General features: G+C 49.2%; 3 protein-coding genes across 10 annotated transcripts; 1 reads left to right on the top strand and 2 right to left on the bottom strand.

The window, feature by feature from the left end:
• Window positions 1–874: 874 nt before the first annotated feature.
• fars2 (phenylalanyl-tRNA synthetase 2, mitochondrial) lies at window positions 875–15,209 on the bottom strand. 7 transcript variants are annotated; one of them, XM_057824196.1, is made up of 10 exons: window positions 14,654–15,209; window positions 13,393–13,790; window positions 9,835–9,921; window positions 9,707–9,766; window positions 9,482–9,650; window positions 8,576–8,738; window positions 8,376–8,507; window positions 2,706–2,866; window positions 2,106–2,263; window positions 875–1,315 (listed from the first exon to the last, which is right to left on the bottom strand). In XM_057824196.1, the coding sequence occupies exons 2-10, from the start codon at window positions 13,635–13,637 to the stop codon at window positions 1,177–1,179; spliced, it is 1,314 nt and encodes a 437-aa protein (XP_057680179.1). In that variant the 5' UTR covers window positions 13,638–13,790; window positions 14,654–15,209; the 3' UTR covers window positions 875–1,176. The 7 variants fall into 7 exon arrangements, with proteins under 7 accessions (XP_057680179.1, XP_057680181.1, XP_057680186.1 ...); XM_057824198.1 differs by lacking the exon at window positions 14,654–15,209 and adding an exon at window positions 14,411–14,560; XM_057824203.1 differs by lacking the exon at window positions 13,393–13,790 and having other exon boundaries at window positions 9,482–9,613; window positions 14,654–15,207.
• LOC130908607 (LYR motif-containing protein 4A) lies at window positions 13,461–22,019 on the top strand. The gene is made up of 3 exons (XM_057824208.1): window positions 13,461–15,039; window positions 16,571–16,691; window positions 21,532–22,019. Exons 1-3 carry the CDS (start codon window positions 14,954–14,956, stop codon window positions 21,577–21,579), a joined length of 255 nt encoding a protein of 84 aa, XP_057680191.1. The 5' UTR covers window positions 13,461–14,953; the 3' UTR covers window positions 21,580–22,019.
• On the bottom strand, window positions 19,490–23,172 carry ppp1r3g (protein phosphatase 1 regulatory subunit 3G). 2 transcript variants are annotated; one of them, XM_057824204.1, is made up of 2 exons: window positions 21,318–23,172; window positions 19,490–20,099 (listed from the first exon to the last, which is right to left on the bottom strand). In XM_057824204.1, the coding sequence occupies exon 1, from the start codon at window positions 22,914–22,916 to the stop codon at window positions 22,287–22,289; it is 630 nt and encodes a 209-aa protein (XP_057680187.1). In that variant the 5' UTR covers window positions 22,917–23,172; the 3' UTR covers window positions 19,490–20,099; window positions 21,318–22,286. The 2 variants fall into 2 exon arrangements, with proteins under 2 accessions (XP_057680187.1, XP_057680188.1); XM_057824205.1 differs by having other exon boundaries at window positions 22,167–23,172.
• Between the last annotated feature and the right edge of the window lie 389 nt (window positions 23,173–23,561).

Raw genomic sequence — 23,561 nt, 5'->3', positions numbered from 1 at the left:
GTCAGCGTCCCCGCCCTCCATCGATGAGCTTCTATTTTGAAACGTCGGTGGGCGACGTGAAAATGTTTGCCGTCCGTCCAACTTTTCCAGCGATGAGAGAGAGGAATTGTGGGTAAACCCTAAAACCTCTCCGGGGAGTCCGTCTCGACGCTAAGGTAACCCTGCTCAATCTCCCGGTCGACCTTTGCCAAATGGCCTATTCTGGAAAAAGGAGAAGATGGGTGCAGCTAGCTAGCTTTGTGAATTTGGAGTTTTCCCCACATACAGTACAGTGGGGCAAATAAGTATTTAGTCAACCACTAATTGTGCAAGTTCTCCCACTTGAAAATATTACAGAGGCCTGGAATTGTCAACATAGAAAATCAGTGGAGGGAGTTGAAAGTCCGTGTTGCCCAACGACAGCCCCAAAACATCACTGCTCTAGAGGAGATCTGCATGGAGGAATGGGCCAAAATACCAGCAACAGTGTGTGAAGAGTTACAGAAAACGTTTGGCCTCTGTTATTGCCAAAAAAGGGTACATGACAAGGTATTGAGATGAACTTTTGGTATTGGCCAAATACTTATTTTCCACCATGATTTGCAAATAAGTTCTTTAAAAATCTAACAATGGGATTTTCTGTCTGGTTTTTTTTCCAATTTCTGTCTCTCATGGTTGAGGTTTAACCATGTTGACAATTAGAGGCCTCTGTAATATTTTCAAGTGGGAGAACTTGCACAATTAGTGCTTGACTAAATACTGATTTGCCCCACTGTACATCCAAACTTTGCAAAGTGACAAACGAGTAGAAGTGCAACTAATGACTATTCTGATAACCGATGGATCATTTAGGACCACCTAAAAATTCTTGAAATGATAACTTCTCAGTTGTAAATATGATCAGATGATATTTTTATTTAGTCAAAGTAGGACAAGAACAGAAAAATCTGCTGTAACTTTGGAAAGCAACAATTTTCAGAGCGTCTAGCTTCTTAAAAAGGCCGCAACAACTCTTCCATGCCAACCAATTGATATAGTTGGAGACTGCAGTTATGTCATTTCATCAAATGGGATTTTTGAAGGAAATAGCCATCCATTTTGTCTTGATTGTTGCTCACGACATGCTTCGAGGTCAGTTGTGAAGGTCATTGAAAAAAACGTCCCATTCGTCCGACGAATCCGCGACGGGCTCCCGTTTCAGTAGCGTCCCTCCACGCCCAGCTGCGTTTGGGCCCGCCGTTGGATTTCGCCGTGAACTCGCCGGACTTCTCGCTGGCTCAGCGTGCGCTCCGTGTGGCGGTAAACCAGACGGAAGCACAAACTCCGCCTCCCGCTCCTGCGAAAAAGGCCACACGATCGATAGGTCGCTTTTCCCCCGGTGGCCCCGCCCCATTATTCGTGATGCAGTGCGACTCTGGCGCCTCGTCCCCTATAAACGGACCGGCGGCGGAGCGAAGGGCGGCAGCCGGCCTCGAGCGGAGACCCGCGTGACCGATAACCCGTCCGCCGTTGGTCCGGCTCCAATTGCCGGCGGAAAGGTCCGCCCGAGCTTAAACCGGACTTTCCGACGTCCGCGGGTCGGAGCGGGCGCGTGCTTAATAACCGGAAGCGCGGACCGTTCGGCGAAAGGCGACACCCGCTAATGGCTCGTTAGCTTAATGTGCACTTAGCCGCAATTCCGTTGGACTCGATTACATACGCCGCCTTTGACTCCGCATCCGTTCGATGGCTTCTCCAGAGTCGCCTCGGGCTGCTTTTTATCCCCTAAAACATCAGTCTATCTGTTCTCTGTAGCCTTTCTCAAGAGAGCGGCCGAGGTCCCGGTCGGTCTACTTTGGGCTGCGTACAAAGACGGACCGACGGCATTCCCATTGTCCCGTACGTGACTCGTGAATGATATGATTATAATAAAATGCTAAACTGCAAGTCTAAGTAAATGCCAACCCTCTTTTTACATTCATGTGTAAGTTGGCCAACCTAACTTAAAAAAGTAGCATGCACGCCTACACCCGCCCCTCCTCACACATACCATTTTCTGGAAATGTCGAATATTGTCACCGTAACTTTTTTCCCCAAAATATCACTTCCTCATTTGTCTCTGTGTGTGCGTGCACATGCGTCCTCACGTGGGGTGCGTGAAGTCATCCAGCAGAGTGACCTCCTCCACCAGGTCCCCGGCGACGGCGCGCACCAATTCGTAGAAGTCGTTGGCGTGGAAGGCGGCCTCGTCGGCGGGAAGCCAGAAGGAGATGTCGTTGCGCAGCGGCGGGTATTTGCTCAGCGCCTGCCCGCAAACACGCGCGTCATCGGAAGAAGAAAAGAGTCATTTTCTCGTCCGGGGTTATATCCGACCGACGCCCGTTCGGCAAACCCTAACCGCCGGCCGGCAAAAAGCCGCAACTCCTAGACCATCCCTGCGAATCTTCACGTGAATATTCAGGTTAGAGGAAGAACAAAGAGAAAAAGAAACGGGACGGCGCGGGCGAGGCCCGTCGTCGTGCCGCAGTAGGTGCGCCAGAAGGCGCCTCGTGAGAGACACGTCGTCACCGGGCGGTACGCCGGCGCCGCCCCGGCAAGTCTGCCCGTAGGCCGAATTCCTTCAGCGGGAGACGGATCTTGTCGCCCGGCCGGCCGGCACATCATCCGTAGCGTCGGCACCTCGCCTTCTCTAAGGCCGCGCGGTCGGCGGCGGTCGGCGGCGGTCGGCGGCAGTCGGCGCACGCTACCTGGAAGCGGACCCGCCGATGGATGTCGTCCACACGGAACTGTTTGAGGAAGCGTTCGTCTCGGCTCCAGAAGATTCGGATGTCGGGGATGTCGTAGAGAACCATGGCCAGGCGCTCCAGGCCCAGTCCGAACGCCCAGCCCACCTTGTCGGCGGCGCCGGCTGTAAACACGCGGCGTGTCGCTCAGTACAATCTTAACTCCGCTTTATTCCAATTTCCCAGCCTGACGCGCGGCCGAGCCTAATGACCCGCTCGATTTAAAAGTCGCTTCTGTTCGAGCCGTCGGACCAAAGAAAGCAAAACGCGGTCTTTCGGAGTCAAGTTCGGAGAATATTCGAACGTCCGAAAAGACAGACTCTGGGCGGGCCCGCGTTCTCTCCCCGCCGCGTGCGCATATGGCGCTAAAACGGCGTACTCCGCAGATGACAAAGTAGATAAAGACGGAGGAAGAAAATTCTCCACGCTCCGTGGCGACTCCGCGAAAGCGCCGCCCGCCTCGCCATCTGTCCGAGAGCCTCCGCCGGCGCTCGATGTTTACGCTTCAATCAGACGCGGACCCCTCGCGACAAAACCAGCTTCCCCGATCTGCTCGTCGCTCGCGACCGAGCCGTCGGGTAAAAAGCAAAACCCTTCCCGGACCGCTCGTTCGCTCGCTCGCGGCGAGTCCACACGCACGACGACGTCGACGCGGGTCGACGTTTGACCTTCGCGACGAGCGGGCCCGACCCCCCACGTTTTCGGCGAGGGCCGCCGTCGCCTCTTCTTCTCCCTGAGGCGCCGACTCGACCGGGACGGAGCCGCCCCGATCCGGACTCGTCGCTCGCCGGCCGGGGCCGAGCGGAACGGCGCAGAGCTAGACGCGGGCTCCTCCGGACGCGTGAGTCTCGCCGGCGAAAGGTGCGCCGACATCTTCGTTCCGCCCACGCGCAGCCTCGTTGAGTCAGACGCGCGCAGATGGACGCACGCGTGGTCAAATGCCACATGAGGCCGAGGATGACGACGCCGACAGAGGGAGCGATGACGAAGGAGAACGGGAAGCCGAGATCGTGCCTGACGACAGACGCGCCGCGATACGTCCCGGGCAATTCGAAGCCAATCCCGAGAACGGATAGAGCTCACGGCCGGCGGGGGGACGCTTTCCGCGTTTCGGAGGTCGAGCTCGACCTGACCGCGACAAAAAAGCGGGCGAAATCTGAGAGGCTTAGTTTGGATTCCCGCAGACATGACACGAGGATCAAAGCGGGATTGAATGGCAACAGAGAAACGGCCAGTTTTGTCACATTTCTTCAATTATTTCGATTTTCCAATGTTAATATCTAGTTACCTAGTCTCTTCATCACTAGTCACCCGGTGTCCCCCCCCCCGCTATTTTTTCAGCTGTAGCCTCCTGACTATCCGGACCCCTGGCTGGATGGACGTCCTCGTTGCCACCCCCGTCTCATCTGGCTAGGTGGACCTCTTCTTGTTCCTTTACTCTACTGCATCTTTACAGACTGTAACCCCGTCTGCTAATTCCCATTAGCAGTCCCGGTGCTTCCTGTCTATCCGTCCTGGGAGTGGATCTCTCCTGACTGTGGTTTCTCATTTTCTCCCAAAGAGCTTGGAGTTTTTGGAGTTTTTCCTTGCCGACAGGGAGGGTCCAAGGATGGGGGATGCCCAGGACTTGAACTTTATTTATTCATCTTTGTTGACTTCATTTGCTGTTTCTGACTGTGTATCATATTGCCCTTGGAGACAACCTTGTTGTGATTTAGGGCTTTACAAATAAAATTGACTTGAATTGAATTGGCTTTTTGGCGTCGGTGACCTTCGGGGAGTGCGCGTGCGTGAGACAAAATGGGTGCGCGTTGGAACGATGGGCCGGCGCCACGCGATGTGCCAATTGTCGCTTTTAGATCTATTTCCATCTGAAAGCAAAGTCTCTCCCTCCGGTCACACCGCCCGTCAGACTCTTTGTAGGCACCTGAGACAGAGGCCACGACGGGACCCGTCGGCGATTCGGGGTCTCGGCGCAAAGCGGCGTTTGGCACCGACGAGACGCAGGTAGCGTGTCGCGCCCTCCCCCGTGGCGTGGCGTGCCGCCCCGCCTGTCGGTCAAACGGTATTATGGTTTGAATTCTTCCACATCGTGGCGTATAACACATCAGGCGTTTTGTGCGTGTAGATGTGCGCACGCAGCAAAGGTCCACCCACGCTCTCAGCCTACACGCCAGCCCCTAAGGTTGGTCCCGGAGCGCGGCCCGTCGAGACGGATCGCTACGCAAACAAATGTTTCCTCTGCCCTTGGTAAACCCAGAGACGAGGGCGCCGTCGAGTATCGCCGTACCGTTGTTATTTTGGTGACGTTTCTTCCTTTAGCGTTAGACGGGACCCCCTACGTGAGCGAGAACCCTCGTGAAATTGCATTCGCAATTTGGATGGATAGTAAAATACGACTTTGCGGCCGCCGCGATGGTCTGCGGCGCACACAAAACAGTGATGAATAATAAATAGAGAAATCACCAGTATGCGTATCGCGGCATCCGGTTACAGTTTCCGGTCGGTCGAGCGAACGGAGGGCGACTTTGCTGACGGACCGTAAACCCGGCGGCGAGCGCGAGACCCGGCAGAACGACTGTCACGAATGTACATTCGTATTTCCCGGCAAACGACGGTCACGAATATACATTTGTATTTCCCGGCAAACGTACCTACTTCAATGGACCTGTATTCGACAAAGAATACTACAGCCATAATATATGGGGTTATATTGCTGACACTATTCTGAGGGAGCAATAATACAAATTGAGCAAAAATAACCTAGATTTCGAGCACAAAAAACTATATTGAGCGAGCAATCGTAGATTTTGAGCACAGAAAATAATATTGAGCAAAAAAAAAAAATCTACTCTGTGCCGCTCAATTCCCCCCTCCTGCTCTCGCTACGTATCTCAACTCCTCTGCTCGTGGGTTTCTTTTCTCTGCGCGCTGACGAGCAGAGGAGTCGAGATTAGAGATGGGCGATACCAGTGATTTTGGATTCGATCCGATACCAAGTAATACCAAGGCCAAATATTGTGATCCCAATCCGATATCGAAACCAGAAGTTCATAATATATAGACAAGCCTGCAGTGTTCTCAGCCATTCTGATGATATCTAATGTACAACTACATCAAGCACTCAAAAACTATTAAGTCTCTTTGTGTCAAATATGCTTTGCAATGGAAAAACTGCTGCTTTTAATAACGAGCAAAGCAGTTTCCCTCAAACTCACAAACCAATCCATCAACAACAAACTCTGATTAGTCAGTCTCACTATTTAACCATGACCCTTAAATTCATATGCACAGAACATTTCCCTGCTACACGTTGTATTTGATCAAATTTTAATCGACCTAAATTAAATATTTTTGATCTAATTAAAGAACGAATTAATAGTCGCATGTTACCGCCCTCAAATGGTAGATCACTAAAAACAAATCCAATAATCAATAGTCACTTTCCGTTTTTGAATTTTATTTTACTAACACAATTTTCAAACAGATTTGAAAATAAATAAATAAATAAAAACAGATCTTGAAGTAATTGAAACAGACCTTTAACAAAATAAAAAAACAAAACATAAGAAATTAAGCATTTAATTGTTTGTAACATCAAAAAATATGGAAAAACATCATGAAAAAATAAAAATATGAAACATAAATTCACAAGAAATAATAATAAATGAATAAGAAATAAGAAAAAGGTTAAGTAAGAAATTAGGCGTGAGAGGGGCGGAGAAAAAACATGCTGTTCAACACAGGATAGGGACGTGAATGGGGGCGGGAGCACACGCCGGTGCACTGCTTACGTGCGTGTAGAATGCAAAAGGGAGAAGTAGTACAAAAAGTGTGCACAAAAATACACCCAAAAATTGACAAAGACATTATAATATATTAATTCCAGATATCGATACTTTTGCTTAGGGATCGATACCTAAAATTTAATACACCGGATCGAAATATCGATATTTTGGTATCGATCCGTCCATCCCTACAACTCAGTGCGCAAAGAAACCGACGAGCGCGCAAAGAAAAGAAACCGACGAGCGCGCAGAGAAAAGAAACCGACGAGCAGCTGAGTCGAGATACGTAGCGAGAGCAGGAGGGGGGAATTGAGCGGCACAGAGTAGATTTTTTTTGCTCAATATTATTTTCTGTGCTCAAAATCTACGATTGCTCGCTTAAAATCTTTAACTGCTCGCTCAATATAGTTTTTTGTGCTCGAAATCTAGGTTATTTTTGCTCAATTTCCATTATTGCTTGCTCAGAATAGTGTCAGCAATATAACCCCATAATAATATGCTTAGCGCACGCGTGTGCTTGTGCGCGAAGGAGGTCAAATCTGATTAAAGTCACGTTACTAGCAATTAACAGCCTCCGAAAGCCATCGCCCCTGGCCTCCGGGGAACTCGTGCGCGCGTTACCAGCTGGCCACCCGACACGGCCGGTCCGTCGGACCGAGTCGAGCGAGGGACGAAGGAGAAGCGGGAGGAACGCCGGGACGGGCCCAAAACTATCCCCGAGGGTCAAAGTTCAGGAGAGGGCTGCGTGCCTGAAATCGGCGAGTAGGAAGGCATCGTTTGTCTTCCGGTCTTTTTTCCTGACTCACGACAAGAAGAAAAAAGGCCTAATGACAGCAGGAAGAGGGGGCGGTTGCACATGATTTATTCAGGAAGGGGATTAAGAGCCAAAGCGAGCACCTGAACCCAACGCGGGGGGCCCGGGGCCACCGCTTTGAGAGGCCGTTAATTGTTAGCGACACGACTTTAATCAGATTTGGCTCGGCACGCGCGCACAATATCCCACCCGCCCCCTTTGCGTCCCCTGGGAAGCGTGCGGTGTGAGTCCCATATGTTGGGAGGGGAACCCCACGTGCCTTACATTTGAATTTCCACTCAGCAAAACCTAATACAAGGAAATCATGGGAAGATGACGCCGCCTTGGTCGAAATAAAAAATGTTTTTTTCTTAGGGACGAGTGACCGGAGGAAGATTTTTTATTTCTTCTCAGCTATCCCTGACCCACCCCGGACTTCCTCTTGCTTTCCTTTGTCCTCTACCAAGGCCCCACACACACATGCACACGCCCACCAAGTGGGCCCCAGGCAACACATATGGCAGTCACACTATTAAATAAGACACACGCCAACTGGTGTCCCCTGTTGCCACCTCCGTCGTCCTCTTTACTGCAGTCACTCCCTTCCCTTCCTTTCCCTCCCCTCCACTGCTCTCTGGCTCTTTTTTTTTTTTTTTGCCATCTATTGTCTCTAGCGCTCCAGAAATATTGGACGGAGGGAGAAGGAAAGGGGGGGGGGGTGTCGAATGTGGCACGTTACCACGGCAACCGGCCACACTGCCGCAGTGAAGACGGAGGGGAGGCGTGCGCACGCGCGCGCATTTCCTAATGCATTACACTCCAACTAGCGCGCGTCTTTGAACTATTTTGGGCCTCTCGGCTTCCCCGCTCGTTTGCGGGCTCGTGTCACGGCGGCGGTCGAACGCGCAACGGCGACGGCGCGTGCACCGCCCCCGCCCCCTCTATCTATGTCTGAAACCCTATCAATAATAGATGGGAAGAAGAGAGTTTGTTCGGCCTAAGGCTCGCTCTTTAGCAGGAAGCTAAATAAATGGAGCGTAAGATTTCGCTGACCCGAGTTGAGGATTCGCTGCTCCATGATTCCGCAGCCCAGCACCTCCATCCAGACGCCGTTGTAACGCACCTCCATCTCAAACGAGGGATGAGTGAAAGGGAAGTAACAGTCCAGCCAGCGCACCTCCACGCCTGAGGAGAGAAAAATGGCCACTGAGCCGAGGCCGGGATTGGGGCCCGCTCCCGGTCGGAGGCGCCACCTTCTCCGAACAGACGGCCGATCAGCGCGCGGAGCGTCGTTTTCAGGTCCGACTCCAGCAGCTTGACGGCCTCCAGGCTGTGAACTTCCTGCTTTTGGGGCGTCCGGCGACCCGCCGCCTCAAACGCGTTCAGGTCTTGGCCGTGAGCGACGCCGGAGAAGAGCTGAGGGAACAATGCAAATTTCTTCCTATTTTCCGTTGGAAATTGAATTGAAATTGGAAATTGAATCTAAAGTCAAATGGATTTTTTTCTTTCCATTTGAAACAAACTTTTCCTCATTCAGTTATAGGCCCTAGTCCAGGGGTGGGCAAACCGGTCATCGAGGGCCGCGGTGGGTCCCGGTCTTTGTTCCAACTGATAAAAGCGCGGATCGTTTAACCGATGAGGTTTCGGTGGAAACAAGAAGCACCCGACTGCAATCAACTGGCTGCCAATGTAAGACACCAGATTGGTGAAAAGCTCTCCTCGTGATGGGTTGGAACAAAATCCCGCACCCGCTGCGGCCTTTTGTGGAATAGTTTGCCCACCGTTACCCTAGTCGCAAGCATCCCGTAGCGCTTCATCCAAAGTCAGGTCAAAGAAGGGCCAGACCGGACCGGACCGGACCAGACTGAACCGGACCGGACCAGACTGAACCGGACCGGCCTTTCCCCAGATGAGACCACTTTTCCTCTCCGGCCGGCGTATTGTTTTCATGTCGCCGCACTAGTACGACACGATATTATGCCAGTTTTGTAACTGGCGGGGGCCTGCGTTCTTTTTCCATTTTTGAAATTTCATTCTCATTTACTCCCAAAAATAGATTTAGTAGTTAAAAAGTATCAAAGAGAACAAGAATGGCCTTTTTCTATTTTGGATCTTCAATTCTCAGCGGGGGTGCCGGGGGGGAGAGCTTTTTTTTTTACCTGGCGGTTGGAGAAGAGGCGCACGCCCTCCATCTGGTGAAAAACGGGATAGTGGCTGGCGTCGATCTCGTCCCGTCTGTAAACGTCTCCGGCCAACAGGAAGGCGTCCAGACCCGCGCTCACCAGCTCTTTCTGGTGGGCCGAGGTGTGAGAGCGAAGCATGGTGGTCCTAAAAGAACGCGTGAGCGAGCGGGCGGCTCAGCGGGTCGACGGCCGGCGCCTCACCTGTTCAGGTAGTAGTTGTCGCCACGCTTCCTGCCGGGGTGTCCGCTCGGGATCAGCAAGCTGTCGACCAAAAGACCGGTAAGCGGGCAGGCGGCCGGGGAGCCCGGGACGCCGATCGACGGAACCACCTGTCAAAGTTCTGCTCCGTCGTCACCACGGGGCTCAGGTTGTCGTGGGCCGAGAACAGCGGGTTCCCTGAGCGAGCCGCGTAAGCGCTAACGACACAAAAAAACACCGCCTCGTCAATGACAAATTCCTAGCCAGAGCCCCAAACCCTAGCCTTTCCCTTCGTTAAACGACGGCAGCGTTACGAGCGGGAGTTGACCGATGACAAAGATAAGCGCGGGCGTAGCGGAAAGGTCGCCCGGTCGCAAAACGGCTCGACAATTGGCAAACGTACCGTCGGCCGGCGCCACGCTCCGTTTTTATTCGTGGTCTCCGCAGAACAACGAGGAAAGAGTTCAACATCTGTCCGACGAGAACCCAAAACGGCAAGACCGGGAGCCTCGTTTGCGTCGGGAGAGAGCTTTAGCTTAGTCACCGCGAGGAGTTGGCAATCGCAATTTGTAAACGTGGACAATTAGCGAGGAGCTAGGTCACCGAGAGGGCGCAACGAGGCCATTCCCGGCAGACTTAAGCCCTTTTCACTAACATATCCAGGGAAATTCCCAAGTAAGGTGATCATTGCTTTCACGCACAAAAAGATGTCCCGAGAATGAAGCGGGTTGGAGCTTTAGCAGACTTGACCCGTGTTGCCCACCGGCGCTCTCTGTGCGTGGGGAGCTGCATGCGGGTTTGATTTTATAACCGGATATTAAGTCATTTTTGGTCGGCATCGCCTGTCACAATTTTGGTCAAATGGCGTTTTGTTCCAGAGGGAGCGTTCCCGATGTCGTAACTGTCTTTTGTAATGAATTCTCAGTTGGCAGAAAAAAAATTCTTAATGTTTAAATAGTCTACATATTTTTATGATCATTATAAATGCATTTACACAATAACATAATGCTGGAAAAGTTTGTTAAACACAATGTTGGTCAACTCGTGGTTTTTTTTTCCCCCCGGCAGGAGCATTCCCGACATCGTAACTGCAGCCAATTTAAGATCATCAACACTGTATTTAAGCTAGAGGTAAAATCGGGCCTAAAATATCCAGCCCGACCCGACCCGCGAATCCGACCCGGCCTGAGCTCAATCAATTAACTTGATTTGCAGGCCCAACCCCTCCCCATAAAATTTTATGTTTTATTTGTAGGCCCGAGCCCGGAAAACAAATGAAAAAAAAAAAAAGTCTTATTATTTTTAAGGACTCAGGAGAAGGAGAAAAGGGAAGGGATGCGCCAGTCAGACCTGGACAGAGCACTGCTTGCTGCTTGGGAAAACGGACCGGTTGCGTTTTGAGTGATCATATTTGTGACGATATCTGCATAAAAGCCTGTCTTTTGTAACAAATTCTCAGTTGGCAGAAAAAAAAACGCAAGTTTTCTTAATGTTTAAATAGACTACATATTTTTATGATCATTATAAATGTATTTACACTAGCGCTGTCAAATGATAAAAAAATGTAATCTAGTTAATCATATGTCAACTGTGTGATTAATCGTGATTAATCACATTTCCCTCGGGATGAACAAAGTTGTTCTTCAGGAAAAAAAATCTAGGAAAACACTATGATTGACTTAAAATTTGTTTTCAGATGAAATGTATGATGTATGAATGATTTAATACTTAACCAAATAGAGTTTTAAATTTTTATTTAACAACTCAGCTCATATAAAATAAAAGAAATTGTCAGTATTATACAGAATAGAGCTTAACAGATTAAAGTGCCTCAACTAACAATGTGGCTCAAGTACCGTTTGGCATATTGCCCAAAATTAACTGCCAACTTAAAGAGCAGACAAGCACAATACAGTAACAACACCTAGTGTTTCAAAAAATGTGTAAACAACTTGTCTGTTAAATTAAACATTTCACACAAATAAATGCAGTATTTGCAGTTTTACACTAAATGGCCTGAAAGCTGTTTGAGATTTAAACAAAACAAAACAAACAAACAAACAAAAAAAATTGTCAACTTTCACACACTTAACTGAAAAACATTACACTAAAATGTGTGTAAAGGTGTTTAGAAAAACTGCTTAAGTTAGCCAGTCATACCCTTTTTTTTGTCCAGTGGTCTCCTGTCGTGCAACAAACGAAACTCTGGTTAGTTGCTCCACCTTCGTTGCCTTTTCATTTTCAAAAAGTTCATGAATTTTTGTGGCAATAGTTGCCCGTGAAGGAGTTCTGTATGTTGGGTCGCCCGATGCTATCTGGATTTAAGGCCCTTGTCTTCGACTAAGTTAATGGGTCTACAGTCTCTGGCTACCCATCTAGCGATAGCAGTAGTCAACCTACTAGTTGTCCTTTTGTTGACAAGTCCGAGTCCGCACTCTGCCAGCGTAGCTTGATGACTGCGGCTTGTGTTTGCGGTGTTAGCATCATTGCTAACACTAGCGAAGATATGCTTTGCCCGAAGGTGGTACTTTAGGAATGCTTTTTAAAATGGAATTTGCCAAGAGGCAGTCCTGGGTCATCATCCTCACTCATCGTGGCTGACTGCGTTTTGTCCTGCATTGCCGCGTGGAGAATGTAAACATGACCGTGTGGGACTACGGGAGGCAGCTGTGGCCAAACTTAGTGTGAGCGGCAAAGTTCTTTTTTTTTTTAATGTGTTAATATTTCCAGATTAATCATGGTCGTTAACGCGTTATTGTTAACAGGCCTAATTTACACAACAAAATAACGCGGGAAAAGTTGGTTAAATATGAATAAACAAATGCGGTTTTGCGGACTCGCAGAGGGGAAGATTAAAAAGGGCAGATGGCACACTCTGGCTCTGCATTGACCATACAGCACCTTCTCCTTTTTTATCCAAATTATTTATTTTATAACAAGTATTCCTTAGTTTAACATCCATACATGGTTTCAGTATACATACGTAACCGGTGTGTCAGCGCCGCTCCCATCTCTGACTTGGCTGGGACACGAACCCGCGTGCCACGACGCTTCCACTCGGCAGGTAGCGACGCTAACCATTAAGCTTGAGCCAACGGCACAGCCGCCAGCGTCCCTACGCGATGGAATCGGCAGGGAGGTTTCCACGCTCCACAACGGACCGGCATGTACCCGTTACATATATTTTAAAAAGTTAGCGAGAGAACCCTGGCCTGGGTTACCTGGCCTACTGACCCGGACGTAATAATTGAGCATTTGATTTGGTCATGTTTTCAGTTTTATTTAGCCGTTTCCAGCTTGCTATGTTTATAATTGCGATGATCGTTTACTGCTTTTTGTCTTCCTGCAAAGAGGGAGAAAGTGACATCGGCCCTGATGATATTTAAGTCATCAGCCATCTGCTGTGAGCCGGGAATTTAACGGCCGCTTTCACGCAGGCCGCTTCCCGGGAAAGTCCCGGACACGATACTAGGACGCGATTCGTGAAATGTCCGCGTAAACTCGATGTCAGCCGACACGGAAATTGTTTTCATACACAACTGCTGCTCGGTTGTTTCTCCCCCGCCCGCCCGCCCGGCCGCCCGCGATATTCCCGGTGTTTTGGAGTATGTGAAAGGGGCTTTACTGAAGCGTTAGGACAGCATATTTTCTCGGATTTGCGCACGCTAAAGAAGGAGCGGGCGGCACACCTGTAGAAGTGAGCTTTTATCCTCTCTTTGAGGAGCCAGAGCGGATGATGGCGTTGGTTGTGGAGGTCGCGGCCCACTTTGGCCAGAATCTTGGGCGTGACGTTGGTGAAGTCGTCGCAGGGGTAGACGCGGCCTAACACGCGCAGGCCTTCTTCCCGGCCCGGGGCGGGGCCGGGGGACGAGGACCGTCGGCGACACGCGGAGAGAAGAGGCCACGGGTGGCGCGCCGCCCGACGGAGGATCATGGCCGGCGGGGCGCGGACGGACGATTCCGAAGGTCGGCCGAGATCGCCCGGCCCGAAGGTCGGCCGGCGTCGTCGCTTGTGGAAAAACCGAGGATGGAAAGACCGGGATCGATCGGAGGTGACGGCCGGTGGCTACTTTCCTAAAATCTGGATCTGAAGGAGACACACGATAGTTCAAGTTTTGGTAAAAGTCAGATTGCCCGAGCGGGCCCCTCGATACACGGATCTTGAAAAAAAAAAAAAAAAAATGCTAGACGATCACATTGGGTGACACATTTAAACCACTCACTTATCACCGTTAATGGGGACCAGAACCAAAGTGAAAAAGCGCAAAGTAGTTTCACCCCACCTCCTCATTTTATCAATAAATATGTAAAGCCCTTCAAATGATGATGGTATCATTAGAACATCAAAGAATAGTTTGAAATGCAAATAAAATATTAACAATAGAAGTAACAAACAAAATAATGTACACAGTTTAAATACATATTGTGCATTCATTCTCTTACACTAATATGATACACGTCTCTAGGTGTACATACATACATAGATGTAAATAAAGGGGACAAATATGTATCGAGAACTTTCTTTTGAATCTTCTAACAAGATTTAAAAAGGCGCGGTGCACCGAGGGAGGGCGCAAAAATTGAGGCACGAAGTAGCGAGGGATCACTCTATTTGAAATGGCGTTGTACAATGACAACTAAGGCTATTTTACGGTATATCGTTCCTTTTGGAACTTCGGCTCCTTTGTTTGGTTTTGTGTCACTCACATTAGATATCTCTCGTCGTGATCGCATCTTCTCGTGACACTCGGTGCATTTGTAAGATATGAGAAGTTAAAGCAGCAACTTTTAATGGCGCACTTTTGCGGCTCGTCAATCAAGAACAAGGGGATGAAAATAGGGCAAAATGGTTTTCGGAGTAACGACGTTTCATCTAACGCCGATTTAGACTTAGACACGAAACACATTCTGAGTTGAAACGCCTACGTAACAGTTGCAAGGTTGCCTTACCTTGAGCACCGTAAGCAGTCGGCTTCCTTGTTAGAAGTCCGACGCGTGCCAGACTGCTTAAATAGTCTTTCAAAGAAAAAAATGGTCAAAGGCTTGCGGTTTGATCGCTAATAGCATACCAAAGGAGATGCTGACATGGATTTACTATGAGGGGTAAAAAGTCAAGCAAAGTTGGAGCTCAATCGTAAATTGAGACAGGCGCTCTTTGAACACACTGGTTAGTGGGGTCCTATTGCCGGCCGTCGTCGTTGTTGTCGCCGACCGCTCAGCTAGCTAGCTAGCTAGCTTTCGACGGACGTGATGGCGGCGCCCTCCAGAGCGCAGGTGATTTCTCTGTACAGGATGCTCTTAAAAGAAAGTTACAACTTTCCCTCCTACAATTATAGGTGAGATTTGCTTCTTTCCAAATGCGTTTCGGCGATGCCAATGTAGCCGTTCGCTATCAGACGCCACTGCCTGTGCAGTGCCTGCCTACTTCCGAGTAACGGACTATATCGCCTTCTCGGCGTTGATATTTTGCTTTTGTTTGGATTTCTGGCGGTGTCGTTGAATGCATCCACAGTCTGAAGCTAACCATGTCAACTTTCTTCGGTGGTATTTTATAAAGTGACTAGGGTGACCATATTTGGATTTCTAAAAAAAGAGGACACTCAGCCCAGCCTCAGCCCGGCCTCAAGATACTTGAATTTTTTACTCGAAGTTCACTCAAAGATGCCTATATCACTTTAATATATTTAAAGTGTGCCCCCTCACTCTGGATGGAAAAATGCAGTTTGAAAAAAAAAATAAACAATGACTTTAAAAAATAATAAAATAAAATAAAATATAATGCAGACCCATAGAAATGTAGTCCAGTCAATACACATACACACAGTAGGCTATGTGCCAACTAAACATTTTTATAAATTACGGTACTATCACAACAATTGTCCTTGACAAATTGTTATTCCCATTCAATTGATGTTCTCATTCAATGTTCTAGATTGCACACAAACAAAAACCCAAATAAACTGACAGACTATTCAATCAGCATGTTTCCAAACGCAGCAGTTCAAAACTACGTTTCCCATAATGCCTAGCGCGGTTTAGCTTACTGATAGCTAGCTGAGGCAAAAATCAAACTTTGCTATAAAAGTTTACAATCATCGGCAGCGCGCCGATGCGACACCAAACGGGATTTTACAGTCAAAGCTCCGACAGAAGTCAACAGTTGCCATTACATACGTATTTATCGTTTAAAAAAAAAAAAAAAACAGGCATTGTGAGCAAATCGTCAACCCAGTAGATGACGGTAATGCCTCATGATAGGGGTAAACTGCCAACAAAAACAAGAAGAGCTACTACTTCCCTCCATTCTCGTAGGAGCCGTGTCAACTGCTGCCACCCAGCGGTCGGAGGGATTCTCTTCAAATTGGTCCCGTGAAAAATAATACAAACCGGACATTTTTAGGAATTTATAAAACCCGCCCGGACCACGAGGACACTACGTGAAAGTAGGACTTGTCCGGGCAAAAGAGGACGTTTGGTCACCCTAAAAGTGACTACTCCTAAGTTGTCTTCATATAAATGTAAACACTCGTCGTAGAGGGATACTGGTGGGGAGGGGGCAGCCAGTCGTCAGTCGATGGGGATATCCTCCATTCTATAGGTATTGACCAGGTTGCAGGAAAAGTTTTAATATTCACAAAGTTTGAGCTCGCCTGTGAAACACAGCTTTTTTGTTATCAGGGTTTTGCTGATCACAGACACCAACCTTGTTGGGGGGGGGGGGGGGGGGGCTACAATTGATTCCGTTGATTGAAATGAAGACATTTGGACCTTAAAGGAGCACGGAATGCTACCGGCAGTTTGTGGCCGCGCGGGCAGGGCCGTCGGCTAAGGAGTCGAGAATGAGTCAAATGGCCGTCTGTTTTGCAGGACCTACGCGGTACGTCGAGTGCGAGACGCTTTCAGGCTTAACAAGAATGTGGATGACCCAAAAAAGGTGGAGAGGCTGGTGCTGGAGGGCCGTCAGTCGCTGGCGCTGATCCAGAGACAGGTGACGCACACACACTAGCTTGGCCTCAGGTTCACTAGGTTGCTAGGTCAATAGACCCCAATCACCAACGTCACACAATCACGTGATCGCTGTATTGTGCCGCCATATTGTCGGTCATTGTGTGTCCTTATTGTCAATGATCGTAGTTTCTAAAGGTGGATTCACTTGTAAATTCTGGAAGCCCCGGTGCTTTCAGACGCTGTAAACGCATTGGATGAAATGCATAAAAGCCGTTATTCTGAAAACCTTTGGTCGATCCAGACGCCAGAGCCATATTTGGTGCCCAAATCGATGTTTCCTCCCGTCCGGTCCGGTCCCGTGCAAAAACCTTCAGTCATACTCCAGTTGATGTTACGATGAGGCGTCGGGTACCCAAAATCGGCACCGGCCCAAATATAAACCGACATTTGGGCAGCTGAGCGTCACCATTGTCACGGTTGTTAAATAAAACATGATTGGCAGTTTGACAACGGGCCGCCGTGTGCCGAAAAATAGCCGCCCCGCGTGAAATGTCCCCCCTGACGGGAGCGCTTATTGGGAACACTTTATTGAAGTGAAAACATGAAATGTTTTCATGGACACATTACAGTAATGGATTTACGACTGTAAAATCCGTTTTAAATAAATCATTAAATGACACAAAATATTAGTACTGTATTTTAGTAACAAATCGTGGACTGGGCCACACAACCATCTTTGCACAGAAATGTATGTCTCCAGGTTTTCACGACCATATCCCAATGACAATCACACTGGTATGACATTTATTAGTTCAAGCAGAGTAAAATAATCCATATTCACGGTACAAAAAGTCCTTTCCGTGTGGGCGTACATTTCACGCGGGGCGGTTATTTTTTGGCACAACAACCGTGGCCACGAGCTTAGTAGTCTCCGTCTGATGATGTCTGCGATCGTGTTGGCATCACGACTATTGATGTTTTCGCCGCTGTCCGGCTGTACGTAGCGGTAATATGTAAACACGATGAGCTGACGGACAATATGGCGGCACCAGTCAGGGGGGCGGAGTTGTGACGTCACGTGACTGGGGTCTATGGCATGCATGCAGATGAACACCTGTCTAGCGAGCGTCCACCTGTTCCTTTTCGCCAGCGAGCGGGTACTCGCACGGGCGTAGACCGCCATCCCCGGCCGACTCGTCGCCCGAGCGCGTTGCCGCGATGCGTCGTCGATCCTCGGGTTCATGGACGGCTCCTTCCTTCCGGAATATTGCTTTTTGTGTTGGCTTGAATTTTACCTCCTTTCGCCTGCCTCCATTTCCACCTGCGTGTGATTTTCTATTTTTCTTTTAGGTCCATAAAATGTCAGACATTGCAACAGCGAGCAGCCATAGGCGGAGATTCGGGGGTGGCCGAAAGATGTCATTGATTTGCCTATAAAGCAATTGAAAGAGGCATTGATTTGCCTATAAACCAATTGAAAGAGGGAGTTGATCATTGTTGGCATAAGGCTTCATCTCGGGGTTGGCGGGGCTTTAAATAGTCTGTGGAGTTGGCTCCGGAGTGGCTAAGCCAGCTAGCGCCCGTCGATAAGCGTGCCAACCGTATTAAGAGATCTGACGTAGTCAAATGAATTCAAAATGCAGATCATTGTTGCAGATGCAGATCATCAACAACCCACGACAAACTGCCGAAATATTCTTTTGTTCCGCGGGACTTTTTTTTTTTTTTTAACATGTGTAACGAGACGGCAATATAGAGGAGTGCTACGGCCACTCGTGCCCAGTCTGCCGGGGAGCCCCTTTGGTTCCCGCAAAAAACCAAACACGTGATATCACTCCACTCTGCTTGCCCATTCACTGCAGAGCTGTGAGATGACAAATCTTTCTGTACATACTACAATTATTGACATGCAGTGGTAAGTGTGAATGACTTGATCTTGAAAACATAGCCAACACTAATGATTGCAGGGGATTCTCTTGTGTGCATACGTTGTTTTTTATTAGTTTGCTAAGTGGGCACCGTTGATTCACGCTAGCTGGCTTAGCCACTTCGGAGTCTTGAAAACAACAAAAAACGCACGGAATTCGTTGAAATCAACTCCGTTGACTAATTCAACCCTAACCGCTAACTCCAAGTTAAGTCTAATGTCAAAAATTCGGAACTTCCCCTATAAATTCATTTATAGGAAGGTCAGTGACATACAATGACATTTTTTGGCCAGCGCGGGGAGGGCATATAGCCTCCGGTCTCCGCCTGCGGATGTAGTTCGTGCACGTGAGCAAAGGTGGAGGAGGAGCCTACAGGTGGCGTCCCTGAATGCTTGGCGGTGCCATTTTGTCCCTCTTGAGTTACTATTGGGTAGTTTATTGTATTTGAATGTAAACCGCCGGCGCGCGTGTGTGCAAGTTGTCTCCTCTGGGTGTACTTGAGCAAGTGTGCGAGCGTGGACGCGCGGCGGACGCAGAGCGACGTCTGACTCCAAGCCCCCGGCCGGCCCGTTTCCGCCTCGCTCCTCACTGTCGTCACTGGAATGGGCAGGCTCTCTCCGTCCTTCTTCCCAAACGGCTGAATGCCTCCTAGGCAGATTTTGACGGTCTGATAACCATGGGCAAAAATACCGCGCTTTCACAGTATTGCAATTATAGCTCTAAAATGTGTTATTTTGAGATGTATGGCTTAATAAGCAAAAACTTTTTTCCATTGAAGGGGATTTTTTTCACAACATATTTACAAATTGGAACATGAATATAATGTTAAAAAAGAACTCCGACTATACTCACAGCTCAAGTTGCTCGAGATTAGAGCAAGAAAAAAAATTTGCCGTATAAAAGTAAAAAGACTTCTAAATAAAATGAAAAATATAAACTGTATATATTGAAGGCACTTCACTGACTTTAAAGCTCCATCTCAACATTTTTAGAGACTTGCTCATTTTCTACATATTTCTAAGTCCAAGTTAGGATTCAATTCTAATCAGTTTGAATTTATTTGTATAGCCCTATATCACAACAGGTTTGTCTCAGAGGGCTTTGCAGAGTCATTTCGATACACAGTCAGATGGATAAGATGAGTCCATGATCTGGGCATCCCCCATCCTTAGACCCTCACGGGCGGCAAGGAAAAACTCCAAAAACCCAGTGGGAAAAAAGAGAAACCTTGGGGAGAACCACAATCGGGAGAGATCCACTCCCAGGACAGACATGCTATAGATGCACCAGGACTGATGATGAGTACTAGTAGAAGAAGTTCCAGTTTGTAGAGATGCGGTGGAGTAGCGGAACATGAGGAGGTCAATCCAGCCAGATGAGACGGGGGTATGGGTTAGCGAGGACGTCCATCCTGCCAGGGGTCAGGATAGTTAGGCGGCTGCGGCTGAGAAAGTAGCCCCTCCCCAGAGGGGAGCGGGGAAAGGGAACACTGGGTGACTAGTGATGAAAAGACCAGCCAACTAGATATTAGAAAAGAGAAAGTAGGAACAAGTGGTTAGTAGAGTGAAAAACAGGGGATAAGGTTCAACGGCTGTACTTCCCCCAGCATTATAGCTCCTAGGGCAGCGTTAGACTGAACTGTGAGTCTAGTCTGTTTTCAGCTAGCCTGACCATAAGCTTTGTCAAATAGGAACGTTTGAAGTCTAATCTTAAATGTACACACTGTGTCTGGAAGCTGATTCCATAAGACAGGAGCTCGGTAACTCAAGGCTCTAGCTCCTACTGAACTTTTAGAGACCCTGGGAACTACCATTGTGGAGGTGAATACAATTACTCGGATCAGTTTTTAAACTCCAGCTACTCGAGTTGCTGGAGTATTCGTTTTGGCTGTACTTCCTCGGCCCGCAAGACGACATACCAAGCAGTGACAATTTTCTTTTGCTCCATAAGGCACAAAAAATGCAAACATTTCAAGAAATATAAAAACTAAAATTGCACCGACATACTGGAGTTTGGAATGTGACTGACTGAGGTTGTGGACAGGTGTCTTTTATACCGATTGTAGCAGACCCGCTCGGAATAAGGGTGAGACTTGACTGATGATTTGGTGTCTTTTATTGTCAAAGCTCGCAAACCCGTTCCCTTGAACCATAAGAAAATAAAGCCGTTTAGCTTGGAAAATAAAACGATCAGCAGGATGACCGTAAGAGCTTTTCCTCTTCCCGAGGGGCCGCTAGACTAGATCAAAACTCGCACAGTTCGCTGTCACTCCTTTTGGCCCGCCTTCAAGTTACAAACATTGTAAAACACACGGAACAGGAAATTCACCAAGATAAAAGTGTTACAGGAAGTCATGGCCAATTACAAAATGAAAGATGTTCAGTAGACAGAAGAATTAGGCTTTGGGTTATTTACACCGATAATGAGTTAAAACAGGTGCATTAATACAGGTAACGAGTGGAGCCACTTTAGACCTCGTTAGAAGTTAGACCTCATTGACAGCCAGAAATCTTGCTTGTTTGTAGGTGACCAAATACACATTTTCCACCCTAATTTGTAAATCAATTCTTTAAATATCAAACAATGTGATTGTCTGTTTTTTTTTTCACATTCTGTCTCTCATGCTTGAGGTTTAGCCATGTTGATAATTACAGGCCTCTCTAATCTTCTCAAGTAGGAGAACTTGCACAATTGGTGGTTGACTAAATACTTATTTGCCCCACTGTATTTCTCCTGACCTTAGCGCCTCAACCGGTCCGGTCACTTTGTGTTGTCCTGCTCGGTAGCGTGGCGTTTTTTGTGGTCACTCAAAAATCAATGGTGAACTGTGGTGCACGCACACCGCCTTGTCATGGAGTAACACAAAAGGACAAAGCAAACATTTGGCGCCCGTCACGTGACATTCGGCGCAAAGTCCCGACGGTTGCGTAACGTGTCGTGCGTTGTTTGCAGGTGGCTGTCGGCGGCATGTTCCAGGCGCCCAAGACGGTGGTGGAGTAGCGGGAGAAGAGGAAGCCGCCTCGCGCCGGCCCGCCGCCGGCCGGACTTCCTGGGTCTCGCACGTTTCCAAAATAATGGCGCTTCATGAGATCAAATGCAAAGGAAGCTTTTTAACGGTCGCGTGTTGACGTGACGTCACCTGGCTTTGTTTTGGGCGGGGACGCGCTAAACATTCTTTCGTCCAATTCAATGACAGCTATTTTGAAGGACTTGAAATTTTGCAACTTCAGTCCTCTCCTAATGCAGTCATTTGTTCTGTTGTGATTGATCAGAAGCTCGAGTTGGTGATATGTATTTTTTGACTAGTATTGAATGTTAGCCTTTCTAATTTTGAAAATGCCTACAGGTTGACTTTGTTGCACTTTTGTTTGTTGTATCTGTCACTGCCTACTCTGCAAGACTTGGGTGTTTTGTGAAATATATCTTCCTTCCCTACCGGAGACCACTCTCCTCCTATTATTTGGAGCTCAGTTACTGCCTTTAAATTCTGGAGTATCCACACCAACACACACCGAAATGAGAGAAAAACGGAGAGCACTTTGTTGTTGTCAAAAATGTATTTAGAATAGCCCGAGAAGGTTTCCCACCTCCGCCGCTCAGGTCTTTCCTCGACATTCTCGCGCCCGCCCGCTTTAGCCAGCCGGCCGCGGCGGGACCGAAGCGCGCTTCCCTCAGTTGGTCGCCGGAGCAAAAGTTTGAAAAGCAGCTCAGGCGGTGGCGGCAAAGTGTTCGCAGCGGACGCTCAGCGTAAAATTTTGCCCGTCGTTGTTGTCCCAAAATTCGCCCTCGTCCGAGCGCAGGTAGACGGCGAGGCGCACCGCCGCCCCCGCCTCCGTGACCGGAGGCGTGTAGATGGTAAATTCGTAGCGGTCGCCGTCTAGCGGCAGGGCCCGCGCGTCCACGTGAGAGAGCCAGTCGTCAAAGGTGTAGCGCACGCCCACGTCCGGGCGCCCGCATCCGCTGAGCACGCGCACCAGGCCCCGCACGTCAAAGCGCGTGACGGTCACGCTCTCCAGGCAGACGCGCAGCCGGCGGACCCGCGAGTCCGGGTCGCCCGGCTCGGTGAAGCGGGCCGCCGGGTGTCCGGAGAGGGCCCGGACGGGCACCCGGGGCTCCTCCAGCACGCTGAAGTGCTTGACGCTGGCCAGACTCAGGCCCAGGGAGTCTGCGAACCGGACCCGCTTGTGCGGAGAGGCCGGCCAGGCGGGCAGGGAGCGGGCTCGCCGCCTCTCGCTCACCCTTCGTTCCAGCTGACGCGCGTCCGTCTCATCGTCCAGTCGATCTTCCGGCTCCTCTTCCGCGCTTCCGTCCCGCGGCTCCAATCCTGAATGGTGCATGACGCCTGCCGGGCCGGCTCCTGAGAGTGTCGTCGCCACCGTCGGTCAGAGTCCGCGCGGGGCCCTCGCTTGTATAGAGGGGACTGGGACGCCCCCGGCTCCCCCCTCCCGCCTCCGCTCACGCATTCTGTCACGTCTGAAACGGAGCGATCGACCGGACAACCTCGGCTCTCCCCGTCCCGCCTCCGCACACGCGTCGTCACGTCCGGAACGAAGCGATCGACCGGTTTGACGTCACGACACGACGTGTCTCCGGGAGCCGTTGTTTTGCCCAAATGTGATGTTGCTCATTTGTCTATTTTCAAGCAAGTGAACAGTATCATCAGTTTTGTTTTTTACCCCAATTCGACCCCATACTCGTACTTTCCTCACCTGAGGCAACGGGAAGTGAAGGGAGACGGCAGATGAGAAGATCGCCCAACGGAAGGCGCTTTGGAAGCGGTCGACGGGAACCGCGGGAGAAAGCATTGGCGCCTTACTTCCGGCACCTGAAGTCGCCGAGCCGCCGCCTAATTTGTCAGAAAATCCTTGGAACTGCGGCTGTCATGCGGGGCCACTTTAACTTGAAAACATCGAGCCTGCGGTATTTTGCGTGTCACTGACAGTCCAAGTGGCATTTGTTTTTGTGACGTGAGCCACTACGAT

This window comes from Corythoichthys intestinalis, chromosome 20 (genome assembly GCF_030265065.1).
Source record: "Corythoichthys intestinalis isolate RoL2023-P3 chromosome 20, ASM3026506v1, whole genome shotgun sequence".
Lineage (NCBI taxonomy): Eukaryota > Metazoa > Chordata > Actinopteri > Syngnathiformes > Syngnathidae > Corythoichthys > Corythoichthys intestinalis.
The sequence above is the reverse complement of the archived record's forward strand: the minus strand, read 5'-3'. Positions and strand labels throughout refer to the sequence as shown.